Source organism: Ostrea edulis, chromosome 2 (assembly GCF_947568905.1).
Source record: "Ostrea edulis chromosome 2, xbOstEdul1.1, whole genome shotgun sequence".
Taxonomy (NCBI): Eukaryota; Metazoa; Mollusca; class Bivalvia; order Ostreida; family Ostreidae; genus Ostrea; species Ostrea edulis.
In genome coordinates, this window is record NC_079165.1 from 16,287,248 (window position 1) to 16,300,635 (window position 13,388).

A 13,388-nucleotide genomic window follows, 5' to 3' on the forward strand; every position below is an offset into this window, starting at 1 on the left:
TACACTACATTTGTATGACTGACGTCTCCATATGAGTGAAAAATTCTCGAGCCAGACGTTAAGCAAGATACAATCAATCAATCATGTGTATGACAGGAATATATTCAAAGTAAAGACATGTGTATCGAGTGGTTAATGAGAGGAGATAAATAGATGTAAATTCGAAATTAAACGCAAGTAGTCGGTTCTATGTGTGTCTACTAACATCCCACTACATGTGTATGACAGGAATCTCAATATTAAATACTGAAAGTAAAGACATGTGTATCGAGTGGTTAATGAGATGAGATAAATACAGGTAAGTTCATAATTTAACGCAAGTAGTCGGTTTCATGTGTGTATATCAACACTGACAATGTAGTGAGAATCATGTGTGTGTCAGTGAAGAGTCACGTGGTCAGATGTAGTGGAGTTCAGGTGAAATTTCAATTTTTTAATAAAAGGATTTCATGGGTAATAAACCCTGTTGGCACATTAGAGCAGGCCCTCTTTTACAAATTTGCTCAAAATTGCTCTCCAACATGCTTAGAAAATAGTGTAGTGACTTTCAGGAGTAAAGTCATGTGTAGTGAGTTTCAGGTGTATACAAGTATGTGTGTGTGTGTGTGTGTGTAATAGTGTGTACGTGCGCGCGCGCGCGTGTGACATAACTCTCATAAGAAGAGGAATTTAATGTTGTAGAATGAATTCTTTTTAAAAAGAACTATCTTAACACCGCTACCACTGTATATGTTTGTTTTCGAATGGTCATTGTATGAACGAATTTGTCCCGTAAAATTTTCACAACCCTCTCCCCAATTTCCAGTTTTATTTTCTTTAAACATCATTTACCCTTCTCTCGTTTCTATCATTTTGATAACACCTTTCACTCACTATCTAGGTTTATTGTGTATAAATCCCACTTACCCTTCTTTCGGTTCGATTATCTTTGTCTCCGTGCTATGGGAGGCTGCGATCTCTCCAGTGACGCTATCAAACACCTGACGACAGATATAGTGGAATATACGGCATACTATAAAACCTGGCCTGGCCTCATTGGCCTGGCCTGGCCTCAAAATTGGCCTGGCCCCAATTTTGGCCTCTAATTATGCTCCATCCCAAATTTTGGCCTCTAAAAAAATGTTTGGCCCCAACCAAAAAAAATTTTTTTATTCAAAATTTTGATTGATTTGATCGATTAGAATAAACATGAAATACTACCAATCTGATTGATTTTATTGATTATCTATTGATTAGTTTATTGACAAAATCATTTGCTTTTCCCTTCCTAACTTATGTACTAGTACACCAAAAAGTATACTGATGAAATGATTGATTTATTGATATATTTTGAATTCAATAGAATTCAATTTGATATCAATTTACATATTATGAAAGTGTTACAATTGTCTTGTCATTATAATGAATTCGATTTTAAGAGCAGCGCACATTCAGAACAGAGCATGTGGTCTTAATGTTTTCAATGTGCAGATACCACGCATTTAGTGTTACTTGTTTAATTTCCAATGCATGATAAATGATATTTTTAAAAAATCAAAATAAACATAGTGAAGTGTTTGTTAGCATAATGATAATAGCCAATGATCTAAGGATTTTAGATTTGTATTTTAGTCTTCATTTATCTATACTTTACGTAAAATGAACAATGTTGATTAAAACGGATATGATGTATTATAAATATTTCTTTCTTGATTTCATAATTAAGTTTCAATATTCATTGCAAAAGTCACAAGTTCCCATGCTCTGAAGGCCTGCCCTGTCAGGATAAAGGGAATATCTATCACCATATTAAAGGATGGTGATGAAAACTTTTGCTGAAGTTGGAAATTCCATTGTACAGAAACAATGGAGCAGTCCAACATTTGCAAATAGGGTGTGTTTGATACAACAGAAGTATTTTAATTAGTAACTCATCTTATGATTGTGCCTAAACTAAATAAGCTATACAAAATTGTCTGTCTGAATTTTCAAAATTGTGATTTTTTTTCTGGTTTTGTGATAAAGCAACAGTAAAACAGAACTAAATCCACCAGTCCTTTTCTTATTTTATATCAAAGCCTGCATTAGTTTATACCTCTATCTAATCACTGCAGCAGCTATATCTAAGCAAATATCAGATACATGTAATGCTCATAATATTGTCTTATAATGGAGAAAAAAGTTTATGCATCTACAAATTCACAAAGTGCAGCTTTAATTTTGTTCTTAATGTTTTTAGACTGTCATCAAAATCATCTTTTCATTCTGATAATTAATGAAAATAAACGTTCTGTGCAGAGCTGTGACATTTCAAACCGTATATCATAGATTAACCTCAACCTTGACTTCCTTGCCAAGACTAGTGCTGTAGAACTCTGTGTTAAATTAATGTTGTAAATAATCTGATATCCCACTACAGTACTAGTGTTACATGTTTATTTCAAATAGTTTAAACAGATATGAACATCCTTAATTCATCAAAGGTTGTAGTTTCAATCTGTATGATTTATGGTAGTATTTTTATTCCTAAATATCAAACTCATTGTTCTTATCAATGAGAGTGATTAAGGCGGTACACTACATTGCAGTGTGTGAAGTGTGATGATTCATCATTAAACTAGTGTGAATTTGTTTTTTAAATCATTAGCAATAAGTGAAGTGGATCATTAGTAAAATGAGAGTTTTCAATGTGAATATTTACAAAACAACACAAACATATCATTTATGTACAACAATTTTGAAAAATCAAAACCAATAATAAACAATGGAGTCAATCATAATTGTGAAAAAATCAATAAGCCAATCATTTCATTAGTTCCGTATACTTTTTGGTGTGTACTAGTACATATGTTAGGAAGGGAAAAAATCATTTAATCAATAAACTGATCAATAGATATTCAATAAAATCAATCAGATTGGTGGTAGTTCATGATTATTTTAATGTGCATATTCACAAAATAACACAAACATATCATTCATGTTCAACAATTTTGAAAAAACAAAACCAATAATAAATCAATGAAATTAATAATAATTCGGAAAAAAATCACTATGCCAATCTTTCATTAGTTGTGTATACGTTTTTTGGTGTATATACATACAGATATGAAGGGAAAAGATTTGATCAATAAACTGATCAATAGATATTCGATAAAATCAATCAGATTGGTGGTAGTTCATGATTATTTTAAAGTGCACATTTACAAAACAACAGAAACATATCATTTATGTGCTATGACTTTAAAAAACTAAAACCAATAATAAATCAATGAATTCAATCGAAATTTTGAATTTTTTTTTTTTTTTTTTTTTTGGTTGAGGCCAAACATTTTTTTAGAGGCCAACTTTTGAGGCCAGGCCAACTTTTGAGGCCAGGCCAAAATTTGGGATGGAGCATAATTAGAGGCCAAAATTGGGACCAGGCCAATTTTGAGGCCAGGCCAGGCCAATGGGGCCAGGCCAGGTTTTATAGTATGCCTGGAATATACATGTACATATCAAAATAATACTCGTTGTAGAATATTTATTTATATATCTTTATTCCACTGGGTGATAGTGGGTAAAGGCCTGAGGAATAAAACGATTTAATGACATACAAATATAATATGTTAATGTTCCCGTCCCTGAGGCCAGGGAGTAAATTAACTATTTCTGAACACAGACGGCAAAATATAGCAACCTATGAAAGACAAACAATTAGATTCATTCAGAGAGGTAATCAAAGTTCACAGAAAATTAGGTCAAAATTCGCGAGAACTTCAGCAGAACATTTTTTTTTTAAAATAATATTAGTTCATGATTTACACACAACGTTTTCAAAATCGTATTTTTTCCCCGGTACTTAATGCAAATTGGTGTCATCAATCATTCACCTATGTATATCACAGATGATATGCACGGCATGTGTGCAGTGTGATATCTGCATTTTTTTTTTATACCACCAATGAATCGCATTAAGCAGTTTCTATTGCAGGTATGTGGTTTGATGGATTGGTTGAATGAATTGAATCAATGGGTGTGGCCTACTGCACCGGCCAACAAAACAAATACATCGTAACCTATCGGTTTTGTACAAAATTATCAATCATATAATTATGCTGGATGCATGGTAGAATACTTCGTTAAAAATTGATGCAGTCTCTCTCTCTCTCTCTCTCTCTCTCTCTCTCTCTCTCTCTCTCTCTCTCTCTCTCTGACAAATATTGATGATCTAAATTGTTAACAAGAATATTGATACACTGATTTACTGAATTTAGAGAAATGGTTGCGTGTCTACAATAATTATATAAATCATTAAACTAAATAGTAGTAGTTCGTGTCGTAATTCGCCTCCTCGTATATATATTGAGTGTCAAGCAAATACAATAAACATGTAATTCTAAGTGTAAATACAACTGAAGATTAAATGAAGATTTAGTGCTAGCATATCATTACAAATATTTCACTATCTCAAAATTTGAAAATCTAGACAGTTCCTGTTTTGGTCACTTAACATATATATAGTTTCTTCTGAACATGAATGTTATTCAAATCTGATACCTGGGAGCCGAGGTACAGTATCGACATGGAGATTTAAAGTTCCAAATACCAGATAAGATAGATTACGTAATATAGATAGTTTGATATTTAGTACAAATATCACTTGCAAATTTCCACAAACTTGCGTTTGAGGACAAAGCCAGCTGATTAAGACAATCTCGCTTGGCTAGCTTTCATTCAGTGGTCAAGCAAAAACAACAAATAGATGTAAGAGGTTGTCGACTAATTTACATTCGGATTACCGTGCGTACACGATTTAATCCAATTTGCAACATGATAAATAAGACTTACACAGAATTTGGTTCCACTAGTCCCCTGATCAATACCACTGACAAGGAAGGACGATCTGTTTGGAGATACAGCCATGATTTATTTTTGTAGCAAGTGCCACACCGGCCTGAATCCACGACTCAATAGCACCGATCGGTATTTACGTCACTTTTTGCACACGACACGTAAATTTCATCCTCTCAGCATGCAGCATCACAATCTCTCACCAGAGGGCGTATTACGCTGCGCTACAACACCTCTCTCAACGTCTAAATGTCAAGATTCTTGGCAAAACTTACCTATACCTATAACATCATGGATAATAATTTTATAAGTTTAAGTTTTATGCTTTAAATCTTAAAGTAGGTTCACAAAAACAACGAATTCCATGATTATACTAGTATTATTGAATGAATGAATATTTATATAAACCTTCTAATTCGCTCAGGTGTCTCATATTTACCATCTTCTGATTTCAAAAAAATTCAGAGAAGTGTTTGATTTGATCAGATATTATCATTACAGTTCGATATGCTAAGATAGTTTTTGTACATTTTAATATAACTTTTTAGACGTTGACAGAGGTATTAGTGGAGCGTAGAGGGAACGATAACTCTGGTAGAGATTGGCAGCATCACAAAATGCAGACAAACATTGTCCGGTAAGAAAATGGCGAGTAATGTAGAGTTAACGGAAGACGATATATTCCAGGAGCGAAATTTGTACATTTAAACGTAGAAGAACACACCAATTTACAGCTCAAGAGGTGGCTAAAGTGTCGTGGCCTTGTGTCAGGTGGAAAAAGAAATGATTTAATTGAAAGGTTTGTAGTTACTAGTCCTACTATTGAGTTAAACACGTGTATGTAATGTCATATAACGCGCCATTGTTCTACAATATTCTAGGCTTCGTGTAAATATTGACACTTATATACATTGGCACATATTATTGTCCGTATTATTATTATTTTATTATTGAGACTTGTAAATTAGTTTTATATCACATGTGGAAGAACGCCAATGATTTACGACTAAGATTAAAAACAGGCACAGAGTATACGGGTGGGGTGGGGGGTCCTAACAACGTTCATTGTCCGTCAATTTTATATGCAAAACAAGATATATATGTTTAATAGTTTGCCCTTTTCTTTTGTATTTTTAGATGCCAAGATGCTATTCGAAAGAATGTGAAAATCGATCTCGGGATCGATGATGGAAAATGGCATGATATTAAGAAAGCGCCTGTCCATCCTGACAACCAAGTTCCTCTATTACCAATTTCTGGTTGGAAAAAGTTTCCTGCAAATCATGTCCCAAAGCATTTTAATTATGGACACATTTACCATTACCTTGTTGAGTCATTGTCAGCTTACGGAATGACAGATGAAAACAGTACTGAAACCGATGAAGAAAAAAATGAGGAAGGCGACGTGCATACCAGTAAGCCCTTTACAAAAGGAAAAAAAATATTTAGAAGTGGGCATGTTAAAAATATGCAAGACATCAGCAGTAAGGGATTTTATTTTGTAAAATCTACAGTCCAAGCCTCCTACTCTCAAAGAGGATATTCATGTACCATAACCATATCAGAAAATTCTGGTACCATAAAAGAGGGGACATGCACATGCAGCGCTGCGGGGCTTGGCAGATGTGCGCATGTTGCTGCTGTTCTATTTGCCATTGACGATTTCATTCAAGAATTTGGAAATGATGTCCCCACATGTACTGAAAAGCTGTGTGGTTGGAATAAAGGCAGACGTCAAAATAAAAATCCGATTGCTGTCTATGCAAAAACATATCCGTCTATGAAAAAGGAGCTGAAGAAAGTACGTGTATCTGGAGAGAACCTATTGAGAAGTGATCCTAGGCCACTGACTTTGAGATCGGACACAGCTTCAAAGGAAGACATTAATAATTTTCTTTCCGACCTCAATTCGATAGGATAGGAATGTGGATGGACAAATCTCTTGGATTACGAGTATGACAACTTTTCTGTAGACGACTATGGTACAGAAATTTTGAAGTCACAATGCGAACAATTCCTACAAAATTTAAAACTCCAATGCGCAGGGAAGGAAACACCATTCGTGTTAAAAAACACAAGTGGACAGTCCGACTCAACAGAGTGGATGCTACAAAGACGATGTAGAATAACGGCATCGATTGCCAAAGATGTAACATGTCTAAGAAGTGGCTACACGAGTATGGTCAGTAGACTGTTGTGGACAGATTCCCCTGAGACACCCGCTTTAATATATGGTAAAGAAAATGAGGGCAATGCATTGGCAAAATACAAGGACTGTAATCCACTATACAATGTTGAAACAACCGGGTTGTGGGTCAACCCACACTATCCATGCCTAGGATGTAGTCCAGACGGAATATTTGAGGATAGAGCCTCCAAAGCAACTGGTCTTGTGGAGATAAAATGCCCCTATTCCCTGAAATATACCTCGCCAAATGAGGCACTGAAAAACTTGAGCAAAAAACAACAAAATAACTTTTTCTGCTCGTTGAAGGAAGATGGTACGCTCAAATTAAAGAGAAATCATAAATACTATTTTCAAGTGCAAATGCAGCTAGCAATTTCTGCAAAACAAGTATGTGATTTCGTTGTGTGGTCTCCTCATGGTATTTCAGTAGAAAGAAGTCCTTTCGACCCAACATTTTGGAGTCACGTGTATCCTAAACTAGAGTGCTTTCATAAAGAGTATGTTATTCCTGAATATTTCATGATGAGGATCCCTCGAGAACTTGAGGCAGTCAAATTTAAATATCAAAATGAATAAAAACTTGATACTCAAATGTTTGTTCATATTTCGCGTAGACATGAAGATTCAATATCTGAATAATACGGAAACAGTGCAGTAAAAGGTGATGTAATAATTGTATATGCCCCCGAGGGACCTTGATTGGCGAATAAATAAATAAAATGTATATATTTAAATAAAATATTTATTTCACAATGGGCTTCTGGAAATTCACCAGACAAGCAACTACAAACACGGTTTGTGAAAATGTTGGTAAAGTATTTAAAGGTACAGTCTTCTTCAGTATCTTGAATTTTTTCATGCGCTCTATAACGCGTTCAACATGAATGCGTAACTTGGCAATAACTCTCGTCTGTGCCTCCTCCTTGGGTGTGAGACTGGGTCTGTTTCCTAGAAAAGGAGGGATGACAATATCTGCACCCTTTTTCAATAGAAGATCACGAATATTGAATCCTCTGTCTACCATGACTAAATCTCCATTATCCAATTTGTCCAATATCTCGCTTTTCTTAAAAATATCTTTATCTGATATCGAACCCTCATATACATCAGAAACAAACGATATTGCACCAGAGGGTGTTATACCGATTAAAACTTTGCATGTGCAGTGATTCTTGTAGGAAGAGTACATGTTTCCTTGTTGCTCATAGTTCCTGGGCGCTTGTGTGAAGAATTCTGTAGCATCGAGTATAACACGTACATTTCTAAACTTTCTAAAACTCTTTGGTAAATGTTTTTTGGTCTTTTTCCTGGAAGCAAACATTGGGCCTCTCAGTTTATTGAATTGACGATACATAAATTGAACCCATGTTGTAACTATGTCATTTACAGTTGTGGCCGCTATATTAAACCGAAATGCCAAGTCCTTGTTTAAAAGACCTAAATTCTAATTAATGTTAAAAACAGTTCGTTCTTGGGTGAGAGTTTTCTCTTTGGACCCTTCGACTTTGTAGGTGTCGTTTCATTTTTTCTTGGGTTGCTAAGTCTTGAGAGATTTCTTGTTGCTGGTCCAAGGAATCTCCAAAGGCACATAAACTGCATATATGTCAACCCAGTATAAAAATTCATTTTCTCGTCATCATCTTCGATACTCTCAATCGAAAAATGATGTTCATCTCTCTTGCGGGTTATTTCGTTCTGTAAATCTTCTACCTTTCTTTTTAATTGATAATTGTCTACTTTCAAAGCAAGGGAATCTTTCAGCGTCATACTAATGGAGGGTGTTTGTGTGTCTTTGTCACATTTCCCCCCAAATGCATCATCGTAAGTCCGCTTCTTACTTGATGTTGCTGATGTTACCGTTGAAGGGGGCTCCTTAAAATTGTGGAAATTGAAATATTAATTAGATATCAGTGCAAGTTAAAATCATATGTTGATAACGAAAATGGAACTATGAAGACAATCAAATATGAATTAATGAGCTAATTTTGACTATCTTGCCACATATTAACATACGAGCTGACTGTTTACATTTATACAAAATTAAATACTTACGGGATTAAGAAATAACAATATATTGGCTACATGGAATTGCTCTGCGGGAAGTGTGCCCTCTTCGACCTGCGTGCATTCCGATAGATTTTGCGATTCTGAAGGAGAGATATGAATTTTTCTACGTACAGCAGGCCTTCTTCGTTTTTTCCCCAGTCTTTCCATCTATATTAATATAAAAATATCACTGTGAAAAAGTTACAAAAATAATTTCGAATGCATGCGATACTTATCAGTAGTAAATTAAGGTAATAATTCATTGTCATGCAAATTACCATTCTGTAAAGTATTAAAAGTTTAATCAACTTACTTCGGATTTAGTTGTGGTTGCTGGGACAGGATCAGGGTATTCACTACTTGGTCCTTTTCCACCGACGAAGTGTAGACTGCAGATATATGTGTCCTTTTTTACGTTCTCAAGGGTGAAGTTTTGCCTGCGGCATGCCTGGACCCAACGAGCACATTTCTCTAAATTTTTGTGCTTAGTAGGAAATCGAATGGAAAAAAAAACCTCCATCTCTTTTCTATGTGCGTATCTTGAGTCACTATTGCATGTTCCATAAGCGCAGTGTTTTGTGGCACCCTTCTTCTTCATCAAGCATTCTTTGTTTTCGTCCATGTTGATACTGTAACACGATCAACTGCGATTGTTTGTCCGCATCGGCGCGTTGCATCATGGGGTCATTCTATTTTTAGTATACTTAGGTAAATACCGATCGGTGCTATTCAAATAATGAATATTTATGAGCTACGACGAAAGGCGTATAAAAGTAGATCGTACCGATGATTTCTCATCTTCGCTAGCCAAGGGTTTTCGGTCCACTCCGCTCCCCATACACCCTTGACCGATCGAGCTATCTAAAAGTTGGCAATGTTTATATCACGTGATGCCTGAATGCAATTTATATTCAGCCAATGAAAAGACATGTTATAGCACAAACCGATAACAACAATGGCGTCATCCAGTAAAAGCGAGGAAATGCTGAACGATGAATCGAAAAAGAAAATTTCGGACGTATTCAAAGTAGATTTAAGGGAAAACCAGGTGAGAGGAATTGAAGCAGTTCTGGCTGGCAAAGATGTATTTGTTGGGACACGAACAGGTAGCGGAAAGTCCTTGGTATATGAAAGCATCCCCATCATCAAACCGGGAATAATTGTAATTGAGGCACCTCTCCTATCAATTATGAAAGAGCAAGTGGAGAAGTTGAGCAGTTTAGGCTTTAAAGCCACTCATATAGGTAATATTTTAAATGAATTACTGAGGGATAATGTTTTAATTTGTTAATATTCTTCATACCGCACCTAGTATATTATGCTAATTTGTTGTTTACATTTCTCAATTACACACAGCCTATTACGAGAAAATCCAGAGATTATCAAGCTTATGTACCCATATTTCGTTTACAATATTATGCTCTAAAACACGTGCATTTGTTGTACAAACACTAACAAAAACATTTTATCACGATAATATTTTTTGCTGTGTCTTATTGCCTTCAATCACAATGAATCAGAGCTCTGCATGTGTACACCCTCCTCTCATATTTGGATTTTAATGGACAATGTTACTTCCAAATATACAAGGACATTTAACATTAGAGCTATTCAGAGAAATATCAGATGCATGTACTTTTCAATTTGATGCATATGTGCACATTTATCTTGTAAGCTACAACATGTATGAATTCAATAAAAATGTTATATAACAAAGCCAAATTTGTGTCATAGGGAAAGATGATGCAGAGAACGAGGGGATAGAAAAGGGAGATTACAGTTTCTTGTTTGGAAGCCCAGAGAAACTTGTTGGAGAGACTAAGTGGAGAGAAATGCTGCAGTCTGATGTATATAAGAGCAAACTGCAATTGTTAGTGGTGGATGAGGCCCATACAGTTACACTTTGGTGAGTGGTTGGTTGGATGTTTAATATCCCAACTGATAATTTTTCACTGACATAGAGACATCACCATCGCTGGTGAAGGGCTGAAAAATTAGGCCTTTATGCTCAGAGCTTATGGCCTTTGAGCAGGGAGGGATTTTTATCGTGTCACACCTGCTTAGAGTTTGGTTTTTGCACTCTTAGCAAAAGGATCGCTCCATTTAGTCACTTCTTATGACAAGCAAGGGATACTGAGGACCTAATCTAACCCTAGGTTACATGTATAGGGGCAGGATTAAAAACTGTCCAAAATTTGAACAATCCTTACATCTGTCAGAAAAACTAAAAGCATTACAATCTTGTGCAGGAAGGTGGGTACTAAAATTGTAAATTACACAATCTACAGGGCCAAAAAAATATAATATGAATAATTCTATGTAAAAAGTAGGTAGATATATGATATATTGAATATCAAGAATGTAATTGATTATCTTTATTGGTTACAGGGGATTCGGCAGGGAAGGTGAAGAACCATTCCGAGAGTGGTTTTCAAAAATAGGAGAGTTAAGATCCCTTTTCCCAAATATTCCAGTTGTGGCACTAACTGCAACATCATCAACATCCCAAAGGAAGAAGATTATGAATAGCCTCTGTTTTGATAAACATGCTATCATAATTTCAGAATCTCCAAACAGAGAAAACATTAAAATGACATCAATCCAAGTACCCAACAATGAGAATTTACAAATCACATTTAGTTGGATGATTCAAGGATTGCAAGAGAAAAAAGAGAAATTTCCAAGACATTTGGTATTTTGTGAAACCATTTTGACAGTTTCAAAACTTTATTCTGTTTTCATGGATACTTTTGGGAGAAACTGTCCATATTATAATATGTTCCACAGTAAGACCAAAGAGACTGTAAAGGACGAAATCCGGAAAGACATGGCTAAAGATGGAGTTATTCGTGTTTTAATTTGTACAAACTCTGCAGGAATGGGAGTGAATTACTCATTTTTAAGTAATGTGATACATTATGGACTCCCCCATGAAATGGACACTTTTGTCCAGCAAATGGGTCGAGCAGGACGGGATGGTCACTTTTCTCATGAACTTATTTTATTTAAAGTGCATAAAGAAATGTTGAAGAAATTGACCCAGAACTAGTTCAATTAGCAAAGGACTCGCAGTGTCGACGTAAAATTCTTTGTAACTCCTATGCATGTTCATTTCAAGAAGTTGTTCCAATCCACAAATGTTGTGATATCTGTGAGAAAAAATGTAGTTGTGGTGAGGAAACATGCCCAGAAGCACACCCAGCAACAAAATCGACAAGTCAAAGCTCCTGCCTTAGTCCTAACCTTTTAAAACGATCAGTGACAGATGGAGACCGTATGTTTTTAAGAGAAAAACTTATTGCATATAAATTCTCACTATGTGATTCCACAAATCTGATATCTAATGATCTTCTGCATGGATTGACAGATAAACTTATTGAAGACATTGTGGGGAAATCGAATGTGCTGTTCACTGCAGCCGATATCATTAATAGTTTTCCAATCTGGGATTATGAAGTTGCAGAAAAAATTTGCTCCATTATCAATGAGGTTTTTGGGGATACGGAAATGTACAATATCAGCGATAGTGATATAGTGATGCATCAGATTTAGAATCATGATGGGTTTTTTAAGATGTTGTGTGGCTACCATAGAGTGTTTGAATATCTTAAAAGTTGAAACATGTATTCGCAAAGCTGCTTGTATTTTTTGCTGCTCTGACAAGAAACTAAATTTTGCTATGTAGTATAAGACTTGCATAATCAAATAGTGAGTATGCAACAATCATTGTTGTAAGTCAAGGGTTTTCAGTCAAAGAGCGGAGATGGCTAAATTACTTGACTAGCGAACAATTATTAGAATTTGTAATCCATAACATCAGTTTAATTTCCCATGTTTGCATGGGATTTTATAAACTGCATTGCTATGAAAATTATTATGTTGAAATGAAACATTTGAATATGGTAGCTTTTCTGTAGTTAAGATAAAAAGAAGAAACAATTTATTAGGGTGTTCCAATTAAACATGTTTTTGTTTTCATCAACATGTTCTTGTGCATTATTTATTAAAATTTATGCTAATGTCACCATTTTAAATGTTTTTCTTAGGTAAAAATAATACTAGTAATATTAAGGAGGTATGCTACACCAGAGAAATTTGATATGGATGAAAAGTGGAGTATGTGTAAAACAATATTTTGAAATTGAAAACTTTCAAAACTTTATTTAGTTAAAAAATGCAGTTTTAGTAGAAAGCGATCGAAAAAAATTAAGACCCCTGCTGGACTTGAACCTGTGAACTACAGTTCAGTTGTCACCATGCTAACTTACTGTGCTACTCCGCTAGGCGATAATTGTCGAAATGAATGAGCAAATATTGCTGATATTTATATTTTCATCCATGT

The 13,388-nt window shown here is 35.0% G+C and overlaps 1 protein-coding gene and 2 pseudogenes across 1 annotated transcript in view; 2 read left to right on the forward strand and 1 right to left on the reverse strand.

The window, feature by feature from the left end:
* Positions 1–5,013, reverse strand: part of LOC130052120 (glycerol kinase-like) — a 57,378-nt gene extending 52,365 nt beyond the window's left edge. The window contains exons 1-2 of the mRNA XM_056156221.1: positions 4,810–5,013; positions 907–980 (exon numbers count right to left, since the gene is read on the reverse strand). Of these exons, the coding sequence (XP_056012196.1) occupies positions 907–980; positions 4,810–4,884 (149 nt within the window). The 5' untranslated portion in view covers positions 4,885–5,013. The remainder of the gene's footprint in view (positions 1–906; positions 981–4,809) is intronic.
* A 444-nt stretch (positions 5,014–5,457) lies between these two features.
* On the forward strand, positions 5,458–7,586 carry LOC130052122 (uncharacterized; annotated as a pseudogene).
* A 2,411-nt stretch (positions 7,587–9,997) lies between these two features.
* LOC130052123 (uncharacterized) lies at positions 9,998–13,070 on the forward strand (annotated as a pseudogene).
* Positions 13,071–13,388: the final 318 nt, after the last annotated feature.